We start from the raw sequence: 25,001 nt of genomic DNA on the forward strand, positions 1-25,001 counted from the left end.
TGTGTGTGTGTGTGTGTGTGTGTGTGTGTGTGTGTGTGTGTGTGTGTGTGTGTGGCTGAACTGGGCTGAACCTGAGTGGAGGCCTGAATGCATGAAGGTGACAAGTCCAACAGCAAAACAACAAATCCAGCTTTTTAGTTTAAAAAAGAAAGTATTTCTCTCAGCTGCTAACAGATTATATTTTTTTTAGATCTTTTTCAGTTTCTGTAAACATTTTTCTCTCTGGGATAAATTTCTGCAGCGTGTCATTTTGTCCATAAATACATTTACTTACTCAATCATTGCACTTGAGTACAGTTGTTATTTACCATGATATTTCCTTTAATTCTACTTTATATTACAAACATTGTACTTTCTACTCCACTACATTTATTTGACAGCTGTAGTTAATAGTGACTTTACAGATTAATACCTTAAAAAGCTGTAATGAGCACAAGCTTGTTTTGCAGTACATTAATCTACCTAATAGTGGGTTGTATGACATACTTAACTTGACATACTTAACTTTACCTTCACCTTGACCAGGGTTAGGGTTGTGGTTAGTACAAGTATGTGTATAATACCACATACTTGTAGTTACTTAAAATGTTGATTGTTGTGTACGAGTTTTATTTCTCAAATACAAATCTGAGGTACTTGTACTTTACACAAGTATTTCCGTTGCCTGCCAGTTTTCACTTTCAAAGGGAAAATGATTGACTTTTACTTACTAAACTACATTTATGTGAAAGCTCTAGTTACTTTACTTTAATAACAAGTTACTGAGGAGTATATACAATAGGTACAATTAGCTTCACCTTGCGCAACTACAACAGTAAAATGCCACATACATATTAATGCATCAGAAAGAATAATAATAGTATAACATTCAATCGGTCATTCTAATGCATTGAGCAATTTTCCTTTTGATACTTTAAGCACATTCAGTTAATAATGGGTGTAATGCTTGCAATAACAAGTGAGCAGGTCGTGATTGCTGCCTGTGCAGGTGAGTTAGAATCAATCACGGCAGACGCAGAACTGGACTGGGCAGAATGGGAGGCTGAACCAGGTGAAGACTGGCAGAGCTTGTTTGACAGAGTCTCCCACGCTTTCTTCAACAATAACTGCCTTCACTGAAGTCAACTCACTGGTCCCATCCGTTAGCCTCCACCACTCGGTTCAGCGTCCGTGTGACACATAAATAATGCACACAGTGTTGTCTCTCACTCGGTGCCTGGAAGTCACAAGACTGAACAATTATCAACTGCTCTCACTCTCTCCCTGCATCTTTATCATCTTAGGAAGACTGCAAAATAAATTGAGATCATAATAGCACTGATACACCTCTACCTTTTTCTGAGGGATCTTTACTGATGAGATCTCATCTGATCAGCATTTCACAGCAGCACAGGTTGATTTACATAATTACACTCGGTAAAATGTCAATCAAATGAGTGCTGAGTCTAACAATAGAGGAACAGTTCTGCATCTGTTTTGCATCATGAGCTGTTTTTTTTTTTTTTTCCGTTTCAACAGATAAATTAAAAGATTTCCATCTTCACATCTCATGACTTATGTCTTTTGCTTGTGAAATATACTTGTATACTGTGTGTTGATTTTTACATAAAGGAGACCAAATTTCCCATGGATGTGAGTCTTAAAATAGCGTGTTGAAGCATCCATGGTCACACAGGAATGCCGTGCGTTCTGTTTGCCTGCATTCCTCAAACAGCCATCACATAGTCAGCCCGGCTGCTTATAAAAACCTCACACTTAGCTATAGCTGACTGTAAATACAAAACAGTTAGTGTGGTGTCACTTTTTATGGGATTAAACATGAATCAAAACAGAGACTTAGCCAGACAGGTACAATAGTTAACAGCAGCAAGAAGGTGAATTTGGAAAGTGAAGGATGCAAACAAAATAATTTTCCTCTAATTCACTGTAGAATATATTTTGAGCCCTCAAACATCCTTCTGAATTTACTCACACTGCCAATTCACTGATCACCATCATCTCACCTCTGAATAAATCCTCATCTTGACAGTGTGAGACATGATGGGTGATTACTTTATTTGGACTTATTTCTATTTAGAGGGTCCAGTTTGTAAATGTGTTGGAGCCTTACCACTGAATAAACTGCACAGATTCATTCAGAGGCTGCACTTCCAAATGCCACAGATACAAGATAGCAGGTACTGCAGCGAGCATGTCTTTCACTATCCGTGTTTGTGTATTTATTAAGTGCATCACAGATCAGCTACTGTGCGGTGAAATCAAACCTCTGCCTGATTTTGTAAATCAACCACAATCCACAGTTCTTTCTAATCCTCCCACGAAATGTTTCCACATCTTCTTCATACGGACATTCATGCCAACAAATGAAACCTCCCTCTCATTTCGAAATTTATGAGCAATGAAAAATCACATCGGCTAAACGTCAAACCTGACAAATTATTATTGTTGACAGTTATTAGATGATGCAACATCCCACACTGTTGCTTCTCTGTTGGATACAAGTGATCACAGCTGTGGAGTTTAGGTTTATTTGACTAAGCCAAACTATTTGAATTTCGTATATTGTATACCCCCTCAACTTCTCTCTGCTGTGCTTTCTACCATATTAATGTAACGCCGTGCTTGTTAGCAACAATTCACATGTGTGTATCCAAACACATGCAGTACAATTGTGAACACATATAATTGGAGCATATTATGTTTTTCTGTTTTCCTCTCTATGTAATGCTCATGTGTTTCATGATTATTTTTCTGTTTATTCATTGTTTATTCACATCTAATTCTGATAGTCGTTTGTTTTATTTATTTATAAATTTATTTATTTTTGGTGAAATGTCCTTTTAACCCCATTTTTTAAATCTCACCCAAAATGTGTTGAAAAAAATCATTTTTTTTAATATCATATTATATTTGTGCCAGAGCAAATGAACGCCAAATCTATTTTCCTGCATCAATTAAACTTAGTAACACAAAACTACACTAATCTTTCCTTGCACTTTTATTGACTTGTTCATAGGGTATGACCAATTGTATGTATTTTATCCCATGCTTTCACACTCAACTTAAAAAAAAAAAAAATTATATTATTTTATCAACCCAAAAAATGAAATGAACTAAAGAGGGAAACGTGATCTAGATCTGAGGAAAGTGTTTTTAAAAAGAATATTGATGAAAGTTATTCATCGTCTTCCCGAGGCACATGAAGCCAGATCATCATTGCAAGGAATTATGTCCCGTGCGCCACACACTAATGTTGTGAATAATAACGGTTTCTTTAATCAGACTGAATGGTCAGTAATATCTACAGCTCAGGGCTAAAACATCATCAGTGTTGTGAAGCAAAACACGCACACACATACAAACACGAAAGAATCCCAGAATCCCATAACACCTGGAAAAACCACTGACCTGTTTCCTTCTTAGAGTGTGTGCGTGTGTGTGTGTGTGTTTGTGTGTGTGTTTGTGTGTGTGTTTGTGTGTGTGCGTGTGTGTGAGTGTATGTGTGAGTGTGTGTGTGAGTGTGTGGTGTGCGTGCATTATCACAAGTGTTTTAGGTGTTGCGGAGTAGCATGCGGGTCTGCCGTGCCCTCAGTGTCTGTGACTGTTTTTACTGTCATCAGTGGGAAAAAGTGTGATACCATCTAACCCCCGGCCTCAGCAAAACATAGCAAAACATCACATCCACTGAGCTGTTTGGACTCATCTCTGCAACTCTAAAATATTCCCCAAACAAAGCTCTTAAATCAAGAATTCATCTAAGTATGATAGAGTGAGAAAGTCACAACCGATGAGGCTGTGATAACAAAGGAAACCACAAGTAATCAGTTACACAGGAGAAAAGACAATCCCACAATGTCAATAAAATAATATTTGTAGATCAGACTCATCTGTCGTCCAGGTAGACTTGAGTTCTACACAAAGCTCACATCTCTTCAAACCTGAAACCCCTCTGTGTGTGATGTCTGTTAACATTTAGGGAGACAACGACCAACAACGTGATAATGATCTTTAAACACATTACAACACTGTTTCATTGTTCATATAGGCTCGTCCACTGTTTATCCAACAACAATGAGCTTTACTGTGAGCTCCCACACTTTCAGCTGCACACGGACCGATGGCCCTGTGCAAATCAAACAGACCTCAGTACAGTTACAAGCGCTCAGACAAGTGCTTACATGCTAGAAAAGTGGAGGTGGATTTGCATCTTATTTCCATCCCAGTTAGATGCCTGGAGTGAGGTGTGATGGCATTAAAAACAAGCTGCCTTCCAGGATAAGGGAGGGGATAGGGGAAGGGAGGTGGAAAGGATGGGAGAAAGGACAGAGAGGGGTGGTTGGGCTGTATCCCTCTAAGTAAATTGACAAAGATGACACAAAGCATCCTGCAGGGCTTGAGTCGTTGGAAACTGTTGGAAACTGCTGCATGTCCTTCCAAGTTGCACTGACACTCGTTTGGATTTTCCTCGACCACTTGTCTGTGGCTTATTACAGTTTATTGTGGTAGCAGTTATTATTTCTTCTTGTGTGTTTGTACCTGTGTCGTCTCTTCCAAAAACTCATGCGATCATCTCTTTGCCTCAGGCTACTGAACAATATAACTACAACAAGCCTGGCATGGGTGTGGGTTCTCTTCTGTTAGAGAGCAGAGTTTAATTAAAGCAAAAAACAAGCTTGCTGAATGTGTTTGTCCTCGCTTTAAAACAGAGGTGGATATCAAGATACACTTCTCTCTTCAAGACAGGAATTTTTAAACTTGGTCTTCTTTACCTTTTGGGTTTTTTCTGCTGTTTTTTTTAAGAAAATGTGAAAAGCAAGTCATGTTTATTTGTGGCTCTCTAGATCAGAAGTGCTTCACAATACAAAACAAAAGAAAGATGTGAAATACAGTTGCCAAATAAAAGATATAACTAAAGCTAAGGTCAGGGTAAAGATGGGGTCTTGAGCTGCTTTTAAATGGTGTCCACAGTGTCCACAAATCTTATATGCCCTGATAAGACCTCAGAGACCTACAGGTAATATAAGGCCACCGTAGATCTCTAACACTGACCATGCTGAGTCTAAACATAATCAAAATAATCTTAAATTGGATTTTGTATTTGATGGTGTGTGATAAGAAAAGACCAAGACTGGAGTTACATGAGACCTTTTGGAAAAGGCTTGCAGCAGCATTTTGGACCAATTGTAACAGACCCAGCGGCATCGGGCTAAGGTAGGTGAAGAGGGAGTCCAAATACACAAAACAGGATGAAATAAAACACGAATAGGCCCAGGCTTGGCAACGTCCCTCAGCTGGAAAAGCTGGAATCAGGCAAAAGCTTTAGATGCTGGTCAGGAGATAGGGGATTTCTGAGGAGAAGGAACCAAGACTTTTGCAAACACTATGGAGAAGATAAGTTCTTCTGTGTAACCAAGATACAGAAAATGATCAGCCACCCAGCTTTAGTTTCAGTTAAACAGTCATATAAAATAGACAATTTTGTCATGTTTTAAAGGGTTTGAAAAGATGTACAATTGAATATCATATGCATAGAGCTATGAAGTGGGAGAAGCTATTTTGGCAGCCACTCATTCATGGGGGTGAAACAAAAAATATTCACAACTGCATCAGAAAATATAATTTTTTTGATATTACATTTAAGGGACATGTATGCATTTCAGTGGAGAAGTTAACTACAACTCCAATGTTGCACTTCACCAAGAAACCTGTAATCACCAAGCTTTAAATTCTCTTGCATCTACAGGTAATGGCGAACAGAAGCAAAAGACCATATAAATAAACAATAATAATAAATAAGTTGGGATCCAGAACAGAGCCTTAGGGTACACCACAAGACAGAGATACTGAAGAGTCATAGTTACTGATACTGATAGTTACTGATAGGAACCAATTCAGGGCCAAAGATACTGACCCCACTCTGCCAATCAGGATACTCTGGTCTACTGTGTCAAAATCCACAATGAGATCCAGAGCACTCGCCTGCACTGTTTCCACGAAGTGTCTGACAGGGGCAAGTTTTATTGTTTATTGTTGTTTTATTGTACTTCTCTTCTAAACTCCTCAGATTGTTTCATTTACAATAAATATTTATTTGAGGCCCTAAGAGGTAAAATGAACCAGTACTATTGGGCTTAATCATCCCACGCCTTCTTTGTTTGGTTCCATTTGTATAAATGTCCTAACTGTAATGTAAAGTATGTGAGAATAAAATGAGTTAAAACTAACTCCATCCCGGCTAGCTACAACAGTAAAATGCTTCTTAAGAATTGATACATCAGTATTAACAAATAATAATGTCATAAATGATAATAAATCACTTATCGGGCCATTTTCCCACAGAACTAGTACATATACTTTTGATACTTTATTTTGTAAATGACACTTCTTTACTTTTTTTTAAGTGAGATTTGAATCAAGGACTTTTACTTGTGGTATTCTTTGCTGTGATGTACTTGTACTTTTACTTGAGTTAAGGATCTGTCCACATCAACATTGTCTTCCTCTTCCCGAGAATAACTCATCAGGTCTTTTCTCAGGTTTGATCTCATGCTTTGATCCAGACTCTGTTTTTTTTTTTGTCTGTTTTCCCCCTATGTTTCAGCCCCTCTGCGCTCTGTTGAGTCAGCATCTTGTCAGACCCACCATCTCAGCAGCCTCATATTCCCAGTACACAAATACACACACACACACACACACACACACACACACACACATCCTCATATTCTTCCCTTACGGTATTATCCTATGTCCTCAGTGCAAACACAAACAAGCTCCAGGAGAAGCAGGTGTCCTTCTACTGAGATAAATAAACAGTAAACCAGGATCCAGGAGCAGGAGGTGTGTGTGTGTGTGTGTGTGTGTGTGTGTGTGTGTGTGTGTGTGTGTGTGTGTGTGTGTGTGTGTGTGTGTGTGTGTGTGTCAGGGACACTGGGAACGGGTGGGGGGTGGGGGTGGGGGGGGTTACTGTTAGTTTCTGTCTCAGTGGGGAGAAACTTTGAATATTGCTGATAGCATCTTTTAAGCCCCCTCTGTCTAGAACAAAGCTGTTTGTTTTCACTCAGGGTGTCTCTTTTCATCATGTGCTTTTGGGCTTTAAGGTTTTATTGTAGATTTATGTTTATTTTTTTTAATCATTTTATCACAAGTGGCCCACAGCTAGTTGTGGAGGCTTAGTGCAATACAAATACAGAATGTCACAGTGGCTCAAAATATATGCGAGATAGATAGATCAAAACGTCCTCCAACCTGATTCATAATAGATAGATAGATAGATAGATAGATAGATAGATAGATAGATAGATAGATAGATAGATAGATAGACTTCCATAGAAAAAAAAGCAATTGACAATAATAAGCTTCTGTTTTCTGCTGCTTGCTGCAAATTGTTAACCGTTGATAGTGGTCCCTGATTTGGTTGCATGCTAATTCATTTCATTTGCACGCTTTTCATGGGATTTCAGGGACTCATTTGCCTGTTTCTTACATGCAGCTGCAGGCTGATGGTAATCTGCCCTCCAGGAGAATGTAAACAATATTTATATCATTAGTGACCCAGGTGGGAGTATGTCTTCATAAAGTTATGAGAAAGGTTGACTTACAGTTACACACTGGCCCACAGCCATGTTACATCCCGTTTTGTCAGTTTGCATGAGTGGCCATCTGAAAACAAGATTTTAGGTTCACCAGGTTCATCGTATCTTTCAGGGGTATAGGAGAGGAAAACTCACCTATCTATCTATCTATCTATCTATCTATCTATCTATCTATCTATCTATCTATCTATCTATCTATTTTTCACTTATTTGTATGCATATCAAAAACTACACTTATTATAAGATATACAACATATACAACTAGATACACTCAGATATACATTCATTTAAAGTTAAAACAATGAAATCACATAAATTAATGAAAACAATTAGAGATGAAAAGCTATCATGAAATAAAGATAAACTTGATTTACCCATTTCTATAAATTAGATTCTATTTTGTTTAATTCATTTTGTTGATTTTTTCAAATTATTAGGCACACGAAAACTCAACTCAAAAATACACTCATGTACAATACGATTGTTTATGATCCCCATGAGGAAGCAACTGTAGTGATTCTGTACTGAAACTTTACATAAACTTTACATAAGGTATATTTACTAACTCTTCTTAAGCTTTCAACCATATAACATGATATTCATCAGCATATGTAGTGTGTATGGAATTGTAATTAAAATGTAATTGATAGATATTACTTTAACCATAAAGGTGCAACGACACTGCTGTGTGCAGTGAAGTCACTATAGAGTCTCTGTTTATCACTACAAACACTAAATCTCAATAATATATTCATATATTCATGGCCTTGGTGATGCAACGATCCAATACTCTGTATTGATACCGGTGCCAATACTGACCTTTTTACACGGACTGGGTCTCATCACATAAATGATCTGCATTAAAGGACAGTTTCACAATTTTTCAAGCCTTTTTTTAAATTAAAATGAGTCTAACTCTTGACGATACTTCGGTGATGTGATCAACTGCTGAAGCCTCATATTAAAATCAGATGAACTTCTGAAAGTATTTTTTTCTATGCTACTGGACGAGTACAGTGGATTTTGCCACCCCAATCCTTAACATGGGAAAAATGTTATGGGATCTTTTAGTTAAGACCAGGAGAAGTGATTACAGCCACTTGAGAAGGTGTGAATCTATCTATCTATCAATCTATAAAAACAACTTCTTTGTACATGTCATTATAACCTGAGTCAGTTTTGGGGCCGCAGATCTCTGGCACACCTTAACTTACATCAAAAATGACTGTAATGAGTTGCACACATTACATTTACATTTAAATTTAGGTAGAAGAGAGCACTGCTATCTGATCACTTCTTAGTATCAGATACCCATGAGTTTTTTTTTTTATGATCTCTCTTTTTTAATTTGATTCTCTTGGAGGGGCAGGGATAAAGTTACATTACAGCCATTATCAGTCCATTCGTACAAATGACTGAACATGAATTATTCTTGCTTAACCCACATTATCTGCCCATAAATCCTGCAATGATTCACTGCTCCTTGCTCTTTCAGGTCTTAACTCAGCACACACTCTCTGGGTTGTGTTGATAAATAGAAGTTTTTCCAGAGCCTCAGACAAGACATCTGCTGTGAGTCAGTTGTGATACTGATCCTTAGTTTTTATTTTATTTTTATCCTTTTAATTCTTTAATCACCCTGTTTACCTTTAACTTCTTTGTAACTTTTTCTTCTTTTTTATTTGTTTAACTGAATTAAGAATTTGCATCCCCCCCCCACCCCCCCACCTCAGTGATTAACCCAAAAATGATAAAATCACATCTGTTAAACCCTGTTCTTCCACTGGTTCACCGTGAGTCCCCCTCACTGCCCCAGGTAGTTGCCTATGGGGAGCCAATCACGATGTCAGCGAGGGTAATTGACAGTGTGGCCCCGCCCCCCAGTCCACCTGTAATCCAATCCGCGTCCCTGTCACAGGTAAAACCGGCCTCAATTTCTCAGCATTGCCCCAAAAAAGCGAGAAAAGCCGACAAAACCCGTTCGCTCGGTAGGGGAGACTTTGTTTGTTGCCGCGGCCCTCATCCAGTGTTTTCCACGGTAAAGAAGACGGATCGGATTTTCAGTACCAACTAGAAAGTCCAGTTCGACCGACCGAGATGTCACAGGAGCATGACAAGTAAGTCGTCCTGACTCTCCACTTTTAGCCTGCACAAGGAGTAGGATGTCACTATAAGCTTTTAATACTGATTCTAACTGTTTTTCTGGATCTTTTTTTTTTCTCTCTTTTTGCACTTTTTGTTTGAGTTCATGGCACAGACGGATTTAAAAAAAAAAAAAGAAGCTGCGGTCACATTGTGGTCCAACTCTGACCTGCAGCTGCTGGCTGATATTTTAAGATTTATTGTGTTATCTGTCAAGAATTTAAGCGTTATTTTAGGATCTTTGTATTTATATTTTTTTCTTGAGGGTAATTTTACTCTAAGTCTGGCTGCCAGGCGGGAAAGTGATAATATCTCACAGTTTCCCATTGTGTAACTCCGCTTATTTCACCTGTCATGTTCAAGCCTGTACAGGTGTATCTCCACCTGTCGTGCGAGCACAGGCGCCTGTTAGAATAAAAACTGTCCCGTGGTAGAGATGGGCGGTTTAGTGTTTGATTTTGCTTGAAGCTCTAACAGTTCATGTGGATAGTCTTAATGATGTTTGTTCAGGAATAAACATGGACCTCAGCAGGGAGCCCTCAGCTCAAGACAGCGGTCTCTGCAGGTGCTTTTGTATTCATGAAGGCTAATATATAACTACATGTATATGAGTATATGTGCATATATAAAAAGATAAATATTTTTCATGTGGTGGTGAGAGATGGTTAGTTTATATTCTGTATTCTGTAAAGACAAGGAGACATTTGAGGGGAGTGAAATTGTACACCTGCTAGGCGTTGGCCCGACTACTGACACAGACAATGTAAGCAAGCACAGGGCTATGTGAGGTTTGAGTGGATTTTACTCTACATGACTTAAATGTATGGTTAAATTTATGGGTGAAAAAAAGGTAAGATAAATGAAGACTGTCGATACAGAAAAAAATATTTGTGTTTTTTTTTTTTCATGTACATTAAAAATAACAGTTGTCTGTGAATTCATGCTGCCTTAATGACTTTATTTCCTACAAGGGGAATCTAATTTAATATCTGCTTGAAAAACAATCCAACTCTTTTCTTTTTGTTGTAGTAATGGATTACATTTCCTTAGAGTTTTATTGCCAGTAAATAATGGATCTTATCAGATTGCACTTTATGACTGGCACAATTAGATATAGGATTACTAATTGTCACTTTGCTTTGACCATTGAGAGGAAAAAAGCTGCATTTGTTGTAGATACTCAACGTGGAAACTGAGCCAGTCCGTTTACACTTTACCATAATGACTTTGTTGTGGCATAAAATCTGCAGGTGGATGATTGAGGATGTATTATAGGGGTGTGCAGTTTCCAAAGTCTGACAAAGCACTCATAATCTAGATGAAACCATAACAACAAAAGCTTGACTAATGACTTTACTTTGTTTTAGTCAGTAGGCTTAACACATCTAAGTAAATAGAAGCTGAGCAAACATTTAAATTTACTCTAAACAGGCAACTTCACCCTTGAAATGTTCAGTATTTTCTTATATGCTGAAGCTGAGTGCTGTGTTGTCATTTCTATTTAAATGCAAGGCATTTAGCTGAGTTCTGTTATCTTAGATGAATAATCAAGACAATTAAAAACAGCCGAGAGACATAGAAATACAAACTGGTATGTTCTCGTTAGTCTGACACCATCCTGTTTACAAAGCAGCGACTCTCAAGGCCTCACAAGACGGAAGAGGAAGAGACGGAGAGAAATGCGGGTGTACATGAGAAGTCATGATTATTTTCCTACAAACAGGTTCCCTTACAAAAACAGTGGCATGGTGCTGTTAAAGCGCAGGAATGCAGCAGGGTCAGATACGTCATTGGCGGTCAGCTCCTCAGCCAATGAGTGATCCCCGAACCAGAGTCGTCGCACTGGACGAGCCTGTAGAGCATCTTTTTCTCGAGAGGTTCGATGGCTGAGATTTGTTGCATAATCGTGGAAAATCCCGAACAACTGGTCTCGCAGATAAAGAACATCTACGTGGTTGATCTCTGCCTCATAACCTGTTTGTCTGTTTTGAATGAGGCCGTGATTGTAGGTCTTGGCTTTGTGAACCCATTTAGCTGAATGCTTAAGAAAAGCCCATAGAGACTACATGTACGATTAGTGTCCATACAGTTTATTTGAAGTAATTCCTTCTATTATTGACATCAACTTACTTTTTTCTTGAAATATCACATGATAAAGAGTTTCAAATGACACCACACGAACTGATTTCTGCATTAAAAGAAGCATGAAAATCAGTAACTTATAAAACTCTGCCCTCCCACAGTAAGCGTGCGGTCCTGGTTCTCCAGAACGACCCGGGTTATGGCGGCCAGCGTCGCTCCTTCACCACAGAAGACGAAGCCTGGAAATCATTTCTGGAGAACCCGCTGACAGCCGCCACCAAGGCCATGATGAGCATTAATGGAGACGAGGACAGCGCTGCTGCTCTCGGCCTGCTCTACGACTACTATAAGGTATCAGGGAAATATTGGAAAATTACTTTTGTGACCACACAGGACAAAAATTCTCCCAATTTCTTTTTGTGATAAATTAGCAGTGGATTTTGGAGCAATCAGAAGTGCAAAATCTTACGTTAGGGGTTTAGTTGCAAATCCTTAGAGGCTTTACCTATAGGAACGCCATTCACGCTGACAGCCGACCATTAAGCAACATCTGTGAGGCAGAGCTTATGTCGTGTAACTGATCTAGTCGGCCATATAGACAGCAGGGTGACCCGAGTTGCTGGATGTGATGTGGTCAGACGCTGAGCGGCTGTGTTTACCCTTCCCATACAGGTGCCCAGGGACAAGAGAACAATACCCCAGAGCAAGCCAGAAGTACTGGTCTCTGATGTGGATCCCAACAAAAGGTGAGTGACAGACCTCTCCTAATACCAACCCCCCCACCCCCCTATAAAAATAAAAGCACAGCAGAGGGGAGCCAGGGCATGAAGGGAATGGAGAGATTCAAGCTCTGTAACATTCTCTGAATTTTGTGTGTGGATTTGCATGTACAGAGTTCTCATTTACTGAAATCTTTTTAAATCTGCTCACACATGTAGCTATTATCCTTGGATGAGCACCTTGTTCCTCCAAAAGCTCAGGAAGAAAACCACCTTCTTTTTAGCTTGAACTCATTTATTTAAGGATTCAACTAGTTTTGTTATTCAGTTAAAAGATGGTTCATAAGGTGTGACTAACGTTACTTCATCAGGTGGTCTCACTGAGCTCAGCGATGGAGTGGTAAATCGTATGTAAAGCTTTAAAATCTCAAATGGGATTGAAAGAATCTGAGAGCTGTTTGATTTATTGTAAATGATGCGTTAATCAGTCACTTTAGGATTTATAGATGAATATCATGATTTTTACCAAAGGAAATCAACATGCTAGATAAGACTACATATGTGGTATTTTCCCTATGTTGCAGGCACCAGATCCAGGCTGGACACCACATAGCTCCACTCCAGGAAGCTGGTATGGAGAGCAGGATCCAGGTCGTGAAAGGGCCCTTCAATATTCTTCAGCTGGCCCAGGACAAGAGGTCTCAGTTCCCTTCACCAGGTCTGTTCACACTCAGTTACATACACAGACGTACGCAGTTTATAAAAGCAGAAAACGTGATCGCCTGTTTGCTGATTTTTGTCTATTCAGACACGACCGTCACAGTTTCCATTGCTGCCGTGCCAAACTACCCGCCCGTCAAGACAGAGGTGCCCACCCACGGCTTCTCAGTGACCGTGCCAAACAACTGCACCGAAACCGACGGCCATGTGGGCGTCTTTGACCGCCAGCTCACCCACAACACGGTCCAGTTCAGCCCCAGCACTCAGGCCCGCACTCCCCCCGACTCCACCTTCTCCGAGAGTTTCAAGGATGGTTCCCAGGAGGTGAGTGTTTCGATCCCCCTCTCTCTAAACCCCGCTACTGCTCTCCCCACAACCTCCCCTCCTCCCTCTCCTCTCCTTCGCTTTCCTCTCCTCTCTCAGAACATTTCCATCAGACAATAGGATATTCACCTGATCCCATGGAGCCAGCGGTGGGCTCAGTCTTCCCTGGTTTTATTTGAACATGCCAGCATAGCGGCTAGTGTGTTATTATGTCATTGTCTCACCAACACAATAAAGTGCTGTACTTTTCTCCTACAATAGCCAAATCCCTTTCTCTCTCCTCTTTCTCTTGTTAACCTGGAGGCGAATTACCTTAGAAAAGCATAACCCAACAAAACTCCAGTACAGGATGGGGTGGGAGTAGCAACAGAGTGTAGAGGCATTTTAAACAAAAAGAAAGGGAGATGAAGGGGAAGGACGATTTAACAAACCCTGCACAAACTGTGATAAGTGGTGGACGAATGAGAGGGGAATCCCTACGGGGCACTGGATTAAAGTGCTGATTGTTCCTCTGGTTAATCATAGGAAGAGCCAATTAAAATAAATCATTTCAAATCAAAGTGAAGCAGTTGTTTAGCATCCTTTTTTTTTGCTGTTTCTTACTTCACACTCTGGACCTTACTTTATCTGTTTCCTTTGTGTGCTGCAGGTGTTTTCCTTCCCAGGAGATCTCCAGTTACGTATGGCCTCCATGACGCCCGAGGAGTACCCTCAATTTAACACCATGCCGGGGTAAGTCGCGCTGCTGTCCGGCCCACCGCCCGACTTCCACCGCCACACCGCCATTCAGCTCTTGACACAATACCGCAGAATGGCCTCATTCATCGCAGTCACTGGGGAGACACCAGACTCCCGTCCGTGTGAAAGACGAGAGTCTGCACACACGGGTGTTATCTGGCCCCGCTCTGACACACCACGCCGATTTTAGGTCATGATTTACCTGCAGCGGCTACATGTGGCGTGCCCCATTAAGTTTAACCTCACGGCTTTACTTCTCCCTTGAGTCAAACGTGAATGAATGCTTTCGTTTAAGCTTTTCGTTTGTAAGGTCTTGACTAGATTCTACCTTTACTTCCCGGCCTTTTAGGAATAATTTCGAGTATACTCTGGAGGCATCCAAGTCTCTGCGTCAGAAGACAGGTGACGGGACGATGACGTACCTCAACAAGGGCCAGTTTTACCCGATCACCCTCAGGGAGATTGACAACAAAGGCATGCACCAACCCATCACCAAAGTCAGGGTAAGAAAAAAAAAACAAAATAAACCTGAAACAAGTAACAATTTAGTATTATTGTCAGTAATCGCTCGCTAAATGTTATTATAACATATTTAATTGTCATTGTGCGTGTTATATCATTTCCAGAGTGTAGTGATGGTGGTGTTCGGAGAGGAGAAGTGCAGAGATGATCAGCTGAAACACTGGAAGTACTGGCACTCCAGACAGCACACAGCCAAACAGAGGTGTCTCGACATCGGTAAGAAAAACTGCAGCCAACCTGTTTTTTTTTGTTTTTTTTTATTTAACTGTCAGTTAAGTTCAACTTTTCCTTGTCAACTGTAATGTCTTAGACACTGTTGGTGCAATTTTTATGGCTTAAATGATGCAATGATTCATCCTGGGGCGATCAGGAGTTTAGTTTTAACATGGAGCCGGCTGATTAATCCTCCTGTGTCAGCACACTTGAGTAGATGGTTGAAAAGGCAGCTTAGCAGAAGCTGACAGTAAAAGGTGTGTTGTTTGGTTGTGACAGTTCTGTTTTTCTGGCTACGGATTAAGTCTGCAGCAGGTAATACCTCCGGATATCACACAGTAACAATAAAGATTTCCTCTTAGCTTTTTTGACTTGCTAAACATTTTTCATTTCATTTATTCAGATCAGCATTAGCTTTATTCGTTCATTATTGTTTCCAATTTCCAATTGTTTTCCTCTTTTTTCATTTAATTTTTTCATTTGTTGGTTGTTACAGCTGATTACAAGGAGAGCTTCAACACCATCGGCAACATCGAGGAGATTTCCTACAATGCCATTTCCTTCACCTGGGACACCAATGAGGAGGCCAAAGTAAGACAATAAAAGACACATGTACACACCCAGCACACACAACTTCACAGATATACAACTGATTGTTTCCATCTACCAATCGCAAGGCTGCTTCTAACATCCTTGACACGGCAGATGTGGACTAAAACCAAAATTAGTGTGTTCATGTAAAGACAAGTACAATGTTTGGTTCACAGGGTCACTGGTGATCTGTGGTTTCCATATACTTCCTTGTGTTGAACTCTTAATATGAGCCTTGAACTTTTCACATCAATGCACTTAAAACCTTAATCCAAAAATACACTGCTCCCCCTTTATTAAGATCCTGTGCGGTTTTTGCCGCAGACCAGAATTAGGGTTTCAGGTGTTGACACCCCTTTTGTTGATGATCGTCATCCACTTTGCTCATTGTGATCCTCCAAAACAGTTGTTTGAAGAAAATAGGGGCGTAAATAGAAGGATGAGGATGCTGTCATGTCGTCGTCACCACTCCTCTTGTGTGTGTGCGTGCGTGTGCGTGTGTGTGTGTGTGTGAATTTTCCTGACCTCTGCACATACGTTCTTGACTGGTCCAACCTGCCTGTCACCCCCTATTGTGATGCTGAGTGTTCAGGTATTTCTGCACACACCAGAGCAACAAAGAGCAGGAATGAGGAAACACAGCAGGGGGGGACGAGGACCGGATTTGTCATTTAACAAATAAAATCCTGTCCAATGGGTGACAGAAAGGAGGAGCTCTTGTCCTCTCTGCCACTCTTGAGTTTTCATTTGTTGTTGACCCTCATGTCACTTTCTGGCATCACCATCAGCCTGAGATGGATGGCGCCAGTCAGGTTAACAAACAGACAAAGAGACTACACGGTGCCGTGGCTCATCTCCAGCGTCGTGCTCTCTGTAGACTACACTTACCAGAAATACAGTCAAGTGCAACAAACCTCTCTCACACAGATACAAATACAAACACACACACACACACACACACACACACACACACACCAGGATGTGGGTCCAACTGTCTCATGACTCGAGGGCCGGTATCCATAGGATGTTCATCCTTGTTTGTGTTCATGACTTTACCGTGTGTGTGTTTTTGGAAGCACCGCCCGCCAAGTTGTTTTAGCATCTCATCAATGTGGTGTTAAATGACTGATGAAGATATGTGTGTATCTGTGGCTTGCCTTTGGGGTAATTGCCCTACAGCATATACCGTATGTGTTTGCAGTGTATTTGCAAAGGGCAGCCCCTCCTTTATGTTTACCTACTCTGGGGCAATTTACTGGAGTCATCACAAGAAACGTGTAACACTATGCATTTTTTTGTCTTTGTTTAGCAGTTTAAATTGTCCTTACCACTCATACATCGGTATCCTTTTTTCTCAGCTATAAATCTGACTTATTATTTCGTAATTTGAACAAAGTATAATGATGCCAGAAACCCAAAATACATGCAAAATGACACAGACAACCTTAAAATGTGCAACTCATTAGTGATAATCAGTCCAAATATTATTATAGAACAGGTCAAGGTTGTGAAAAAGATATTGTTTTACTGTTAATACACACAAATAAATTAGAAATGCAAGAAGTAAAACTAAAATTGTGTATTTACATTTAAAGTGTTTTTTATCCAAACTAACTATGTGCTTTTTTCATTGAAAGTCAATATAAATAAATTAGATATTCTGTGAAACACAGCAATATTTTCAACTGGTTTTCTCAGCTTGTCTCTACATGATATATAAATAAAGTTATGGTACTATACCTTTTTATAATATCTATAATATCAGTGTTATCTGCTGCGTAGACCTGAGGTCCTCTGTGTTAGGTGTTTCAGACACTCTGTTATGATAGAGTGTTTTGTTGACATAATTGATAACCTGTTTTTAACAGGAGCATCAGCAGAGCAAAGAGAGAGAAAACTATGAGCCTGTGATGACTAAAGTTGATCAATAGAGGGCAGCACAGAACACTGAATGCACCGCTGAGGCCTCCAGTATCACAGTGATGCTATTGTGAATAATGAGAGTGAAAAGTTTAGTGTCTTTACAAGCAGCCATTAAAGAATGAGATTAAAGGTAAAGTTGGACTTTTTACTCTTTGTTGTCCAAAACTTCTTTGTCTCATTTGTCCTGTTTTCTTCCTCTGTCCTCTCTCCACAGATCTTCATCTCTGTCAACTGTCTGAGCACAGACTTCTCCTCTCAGAAGGGGGTGAAGGGTCTTCCTCTGAACCTGCAGATCGACACGTACAGCTACAACAACCGCAGCAACAAGCCCATCCACCGTGCCTACTGCCAGATCAAGGTCTTCTGCGACAAGGGAGCAGAGAGGAAGATCCGAGATGAGGAGAGGAAGCAGTCCCGCAGGAAAGGGAAGGTGGCCGACCTCAGCACCAGCCTGAGCTGTGAGTCATAGAGGAAAATTTTTTACCTTGAATAAACAAGGGACTGAAACTATTGTTATTTGATCTAGGTTCTTTTCCCTCCAAGATGTATTGACTTCCTTTAGACAAACAACAATATCTGTAGCTGAAACCCCAGTCTGCTTTCTCACCGAGTCATATGAGATTGACTTTTTTTCATCTTAAAGCTGCACTGATCAGTATATTATTGTCTGAACAATTGGTCAAATCACTATGTGTAATGTTGAAGTGGATGAGACCCACAGAAAATTATCATCCAACTCTACAGTTACCCTCATCAGACCTCAGATATGACTTTAAAAAAAATCCTCTGCATGAATTAAACCACTTCCTGTTGTTACCCTTTTCTCTCCCAGTTGTGGATGTCAAAGTTCCCATCCTCCAGAAACGCAATGATGTGACCATCTTCAAGATGATGACCGACCTCGAGACGCAGCCTGTGCTTTTCATTCCTGACATTCACTTCTCTACCTTCCAGCGCCATGTGAGTGCCAATCACAGACACAAAACTCTGATACCACCAGGATTGTTTAGTATAGCACGCATCAACACATCCTGGGAATGAACATGTTTTTTGCTACAGTTATGTACCACTCGTAGCACCTTAGGTGGTCCGTAAACAGTTTGTTTTTGAGCTTCCACCCACTCTTCAGCCAGCTGGGTCGAGGTGACCTGCTTGCTTGCTAGTTGGCAAGAACAGACAGTTCTAGTTTCAAGCTCTGATAGGAGTCCTTCATACTGATGGCTGAATTTCAGATTGCTTACTCACAAGATGAATCATTTACCAGTGACTCAAAACAAACCAGGGGGTTCAGAATATACTACTTATGCGTATATTCAGAGGCAAAGACAGGAAGTAGATTTGAAGACAGAGAGATGGCTGCACTTTTGCCAGTGATGTGTGGATACTATAAGTAGCAGATAGGAGATAGCCAGATATATAGTTATAGAGTGCTACAGGAATGTGTCCTAAAACCTGGAGCTAAGTTAGCATTTTTGCACTTCTGCTTCCCTCGTCCCAAAGTTGATGGGTTTTTTTTTTTTTGAATTGGCTTTTGGTTCGATGACAGAAATAAGCTCTGTGGTTATCACAAGCTCAAGACATTTGAACGTTTTATTCTACGACATAAAGTATGCCAGTGATTACCCCCCTTGAGACTTTTTAAGTGTCTTCAAAAAGACGGATGCTAACAAGTGGCAAAATGAGACGACAGATTTTGTCAGGAATGTAGAACACAGAAACTGACTGTGTTTAGCTTTAGATTGTATTTAGGCTTCAAAAATCAAAAAAGTGGTGTTGATTTGTGAAGTTTATCTTGCTGAACATAAACTTTTGTTCATCACAGAGTTTATTTTCTGCAATAATCCAAAAGCCGATGGAGTGATGCTAACCTCCAGGTTGGCCTACAAAAATATGTCATCCATGCTGCGCCTTGCAAGAATAGAAAAGACAGTTTGCAGGTGCAAATAGGCCGTGGCATGCGTGCAGTTTGTCAGGTCTTTATCAGTGTTAACCAGCAGCAGCCCTCTTCTCTGTGACTGGACTCTGAGCTTTGCTTCAGTTAGGATGAACACGTCACATGAGACTTACAGAGGTGTGCACACCTGGCCCGCACACATTTGGTTTGTGGGTCATTTGGGTATTTGAGGCACTTTTCATGTTCTCTGTGAGCTGTATGATGTATGATGAACTGCTTTATTTATGGTGAAAATGAAAACAATCACCCATTTAGAAATGTCACTATTTGTGAACTTTAAGCGCCCCCTGATGGTCTTTTTTTCCCTTTTCCTAACTCTCTCTAAGTTGAATTTCCTACCAGTAGGTAGGACCAGTAGGGGACAGATGGAAGGTTATTTTTGGTATTGCCAGTGACATTGAACCTGCCTGGACTGTCTGTAGGCATGCTATCAGTTTCTGATAAACTCTGACTTCACTGGGATCCAACTCAGAATAGAAATCTATTAACAGCAACGCTTGCAATCAATACAGACATAGGGCAAAAGACTCCAAAAAATGGAAACTTTCCAGGAAAGATAAAACATGTATTTTTCTAGGAATTAAAGGAAGAACTGTTGTAAATATAACAAATATAGCATTTTTCACAGTTTTCTCACATTTTATTAGAATGAACAATCAAGAGGCAGATGTTCTAGTTGAAGTTGTAACCCCACTGTGTTTAAAAGTATTCTGTGTTTTACATGAAAAATAACACTAAATCAGATCAGGGTTCAGACCTGCCCTTTGATCGCCGTTTCTCCAGCTGTAACTGTACAGGCTTTGCTTCACATATATAACTCTACTGCTGATTAGCCGGTGTGTGTTGACCAGGCTCAGTTCTCGGTGATAAAGGAAGAATAAATGGGTCAACACAGGAAACTTTTTGGACGAAGCTGTTGACTTTGCCTTTGAACTGTTTGACTGATTTAGCCGCCAACATAATGAGTTTGAACTGCAGCAGTAGTACATTTTATAGATGCGCTTCCATTGCAGAATAGATTTAAGATTAAAATCCCTTATTGGTGCATTTTAAAGGCAGTTATCGTTATCTATAGTAGATACATACGATTAGCAAGTCTCATCCCTGACACTGTAGTAGAGTTGCTTGTTTTTTAAATCCCTGCTTCTGTTTTTTGTTTTTGCAGCCTTTCTCAGCAGAAGATGGAGAGGACAGGTGAGTTCACGGAAGCCCTGATTTCACACTTGGTCTTTTCACACTTTCTTTTTAGTAGTTTTGAACCGAGACAACCTTTGACACCTTTCCAAGTAAAGGGCATACATGAATACATATGTGGTTTCTAGGAAATGCCTGTGGGCTTTGAGTGTGTGTGTGTGTGTGTGTGTGTGTGTGTCTGTGTGTGTGTGTGTGTGTGTCTGTGTGTGTGTGTGTGTGTGTCTGTGTGTGTGTGTGTGTGTGTCTGTGTGTGTGTGTGTGTGTGTCTGTGTGTGTGTGTGTGTGTGTCTGTGTGTGTGTGTGTGTGTGTGCATGCGCGCGTGTGTGTGCTTGTGTGTGTTTTATAGCTTCTTAGCTGGTTATAAAGGGCATTTAAGCAATGATTTATGTGTGTGTGTTTGTCCACTGCAGCACTGCAGGCATGAAGAGATTACCCTTCAGTGATGACGAGTTTGGTTCCCCCCCAAACAAGATGGCGAGAGTGGAGGAACCAAAGAAAGGTACTAAATGTGTGTATGTGTGTGTGTGTGTGTGTGTGTGTGTATGTTTGTGTGTTGCTGCAGTGTAGTGCTGCAACTGTTCACATGCTGGTCAGGGGTCTTTGAATGATGCTCTTCTCTGGGGCTAAATCAGTGTGTGCACATGCGTGTGTGTGTGTGTGTGTGTGTGTGCCCACATACACACACACTTTCTGGGCCATGTGATTATTCCAGGTCTTTCAAAACACACACGTGTCTGAGGCCTCCACTGACCCAACAAAATACCACTGATCACTACGTGCACACAAACACACACACACACATTCAAACAAGCCTGTGCCCTTTACCCCACATCCTATTCATAGACATATAAGGCTTCTTTCCACTACTCAATATATAAATATATATAAAAAATGTGTTGCTGCTAGAAGAGGAAAGTTATAACAGTTAGTCTTCACCTTGATTTTTTAAAACCTGTTTCACACTAACTCTGTATGAATACATCTGCATATAGTCCATAGATTCACAAAGCCAGACTCGATCTTGTAAGATCTAGATTGTAAGATCCATTTGTGCTTTTTTTTGCTGGATAATTTAACCTCTCCAGGCCTCTTAAAGTCCTTCAAATAAACAATTTCAGAAGCAAAAAAAAAATCACTTTTGTGGTCATTGAACTGCTCACAACTCATGTCCACAGAAAGGCCATATCCTGTGATGAGAGGTTACAAGTAAACATTACTTCATTTTAAGTAGTTGCAAGCCAAAAAAGGTGGGAACCACTGGTTTAGATGATGCCATAGCCTGCTGAATCTTGGAACTATTTAAAGTAGTTGATTTAGATATACAATTAATCACAATTCAGCAAAAAGCACGGCTGATTTGTCACCTTAAATTAACTATTATTTGTTACTTAAATATACTATTAAAAATAGTTAAGGTGAAGTTTTATAAACTTTCCACAATAGCTGTCGTGTTTTTCTAGTTAGAGAATTACTTTGCGAAGGTTTGGAAAGGATCCTGTTGATGTTTGAGTGAAGAGTCGGTCTGACAATCATCTGTTCGCCTTCTTGGAATGACGTCTGTCTCAAATTAAGTTATCCATGGCTGCTCCGGACCACAGTGAGCGAACCACAACTGTGGCCTGTGCATACAATAACAGAATGAAGCCCTCACCATCATCACCATCATCACCACATCACGATACAGTCATTTACTTTACTTCTATTTCACTTCAGTTTCACTTGGTTTCAGTCCCTGTACAGAAGTGGTTCAAACTAGTGAAAACTCCTGTGCATGTAATTACATCTTTAAAAAGAGGCCTACTTGAAAAACAGAGGAGGTTTTTTGTCTTACTTAGAGGCCACAAATATCACAAGTTCCTGCAAACAGGTTGGAAAACAATACCAGAAAATCTATTTAGAGCAAGATCTATTTTGAGAAGACTGGGTGTAGTGAATGAGAAGTGGCTGTGTCATTCTGTGTGTGTCTCTTTACAAACATACCAGCGTTGTATGATGAATGTGCTTTCTAGGTGCGCTTTGCTGGGCCGCGTGCCACCTCTTTCATGAGTTTGGATGAGTGCTTATGCAGTGTGGCAGGGGGAATATTTATAACCGCCCAGTGCATTAGCCTATATATCTCCTTTTACTAATTCTACTAATGGATTCAACATACAGTATATGTGCATGTGCGCGAGCTTTGCTACTTAGGAATCAAGTCGGGGATGCACTAAAGCCACAAACCCTTGAGCCCACACAGATGTACCAAACTAGCAGTCAAGCTGTTCAGCCTGACGCAAATATATGCTTTATGCCTGCATGTGACTTTTGTCTGGGGTCAGATTTGGGTTTATGTTTGTGTCCAATCCAAAAATGCTTTGCTTTGACACGCGCCTGCCTCCTCTTTCTCTTTCCACCACACAGTCCTGCTGTACGTGCGCAAGGAAACAGAGGAGGTGTTTGATGCCCTCATGCTGAAGAATCCCACGCTGAAAGGCCTGATGGAAGCTGTAAGTTGTCCACAGTTTTTTTGTGCTGGTAATGGCTTGTATTGCACTTAATGTTCTTGTTTCACATTGGTGGTCTTGGCAACGCACACTGCAGCTTGACATCAAGTTCTGTCTTGTGTGTTTAAGTGATTATGGCAAGATAAATGAGCTGTGACAGGACCCCAGAATAATGTCAGGAAGGATAAGAAGAAAGAGTGGATTGGAGAAAGAGGGTGTGTGGGGGGTTAAAAAGGGACAAGGGGGACAATAAAGTCAAGAGAGGGGGCAAAAGGGGCTAATGGAGGGAAGGGATGGGGGAAAAAGTTATGGAAAACAGGAGGTGGAGACGTCCTGGGGAGGCAGAAGAGGATGAGGGAGTGGGAAAGGGGGTGTTTGTAAGGTAATGGAAGAAAATAAAGTGGCAAGTGTACGGTTTCTTTAGGGGTTTAAAAAATGTATGGAGTACAAGAGGCATGTATCCTGATTGTGGAGAGCCCACAGTGGAGCTGATAAAGCTCAAACAGGTGAATGTGCCTGTGAAGGATAAGACACAAAGGGCTGAACTCTGTGTGTAATCTGTGCTCATGTTTTTATGTTTCTTTCAAGAATTTTACACTGCTTTGTGTTTTTTCTCAACCAGATTTCAGAGAAGTATGAGTTACCTTTGGATAAGCTTGGAAATGTGTATAAGAAGTGCAAGAAAGGGTGAGTATCAGTCATTAACATACACACACTACGTCTGAAACTTTGTGAAAGAGAAAGCTTGACATAAGTGAATTAAGAACTACCAAATAAAGAAATGGTATTCCATCTTTTACTTTTACCTCAGGTATTCGTTCTCCTTCATTAGATGAAGTTGTACCTGAATTTGTTTTTTCTTCAAAATACAAATAATAAGGATGTCAGCTGGTCCTTCAACACAAAACTGAGATTTCACCAAATTCAGACATATTTCCAATAGGTGTTTAGTATTTAGTTAGTATTAAGTATGACGTAATTGACCACCAGCAATCAAACTAGCTGTTGCGATGCACAGCAGCCAACCATGAGGTATAGGGACAGACTCATACTGACTTGACTGACATCACCTTAATTTGGATATTGAAGGTAAATAAAACTGTGCAATGATTACATTTGCTTAATGTATGTATGCGACAGCTAAATCTCACTGTAGTAGAGTGCATTAAAGGGAATTGTTTGATATTTGGGGAACTATACTTATTTTGCTTTTTTGTATGGAGCTGCAGCCAGTTAGCTTAGCTTAGTGTTAAGATTGGAAAAAGAGGGAAACCGCTAAACCAGCTCTGTCCAAAGGCTACTCACTGTGAAGCTAAGATAACCATATGCATACAAAGCATACATATAAAAGAGTTTCTTTGGATGGGGATGTAATAGAAAAGACACTAACACCCATTTGTGTTTTAAAAACAGCATTCTGGTCCACATGGACGACAACATCATCAAACACTACTCCAATGAAGACACCTTCCAGATCACCATGGAGGAGTTGGGTGGGATGTACAAACTCACCCTCACTGAAATCTGATTGGACTAGAGGAGGTGACATCATCCTGGACAGAGGGGTGGTGGAGAAATGGAGCCATCAGGAATAGTGGTTTACACGTCTAGCCATGCAGTGATTATGGACTTGATCTGACATTGAAATCATGTTGTCTGTGTGCTGTATTAGTGTCAAACAGATTTTAAAACACAAAGTCCCAAAAGAGGTATTTAAAAACCCAGAGCTCTTAATAGACAGCAATGTTGATTAGAGATGTAAGTTATACATTTTGCTTAATTTCAAAATGTTTTTTTTTTTTT

At 40.3% G+C, this 25,001-nt stretch overlaps 1 protein-coding gene across 1 annotated transcript; it reads left to right on the top strand.

Moving 5' to 3' along the window:
• The first annotated feature begins 9,566 nt into the window (after positions 1 to 9,566).
• On the top strand, positions 9,567 to 25,001 carry grhl1 (grainyhead like transcription factor 1). The gene is made up of 16 exons (XM_022750903.1): positions 9,567 to 9,709; positions 11,978 to 12,167; positions 12,489 to 12,562; positions 13,120 to 13,253; positions 13,344 to 13,579; positions 14,229 to 14,311; positions 14,667 to 14,820; positions 14,944 to 15,055; positions 15,549 to 15,643; positions 17,781 to 18,024; positions 18,399 to 18,526; positions 20,686 to 20,714; positions 21,126 to 21,214; positions 23,116 to 23,201; positions 23,821 to 23,885; positions 24,612 to 25,001. Exons 1-16 carry the CDS (start codon positions 9,690 to 9,692, stop codon positions 24,724 to 24,726), a joined length of 1,854 nt encoding a protein of 617 aa, XP_022606624.1. The 5' UTR covers positions 9,567 to 9,689; the 3' UTR covers positions 24,727 to 25,001.

The sequence above is a fragment of the Seriola dumerili genome, unplaced genomic scaffold (assembly GCF_002260705.1).
Source record: "Seriola dumerili isolate Sdu_G_001 unplaced genomic scaffold, Sdu_1.0 BDQW01000149.1, whole genome shotgun sequence".
NCBI classification, from domain to species: domain Eukaryota; kingdom Metazoa; phylum Chordata; class Actinopteri; order Carangiformes; family Carangidae; genus Seriola; species Seriola dumerili.

Coding starts and splice junctions, on each gene's coding strand:
- grhl1 (XM_022750903.1), top strand. CDS start 9,690: ATGTCACAGGAGCATGACAA. Junction 9,710..11,977: donor ATGTCACAGGAGCATGACAA/GTAAGTCGTCCT, acceptor GCCCTCCCACAG/TAAGCGTGCGGTCCTGGTTC. Junction 13,254..13,343: donor GTCTCAGTTCCCTTCACCAG/GTCTGTTCACAC, acceptor TTGTCTATTCAG/ACACGACCGTCACAGTTTCC.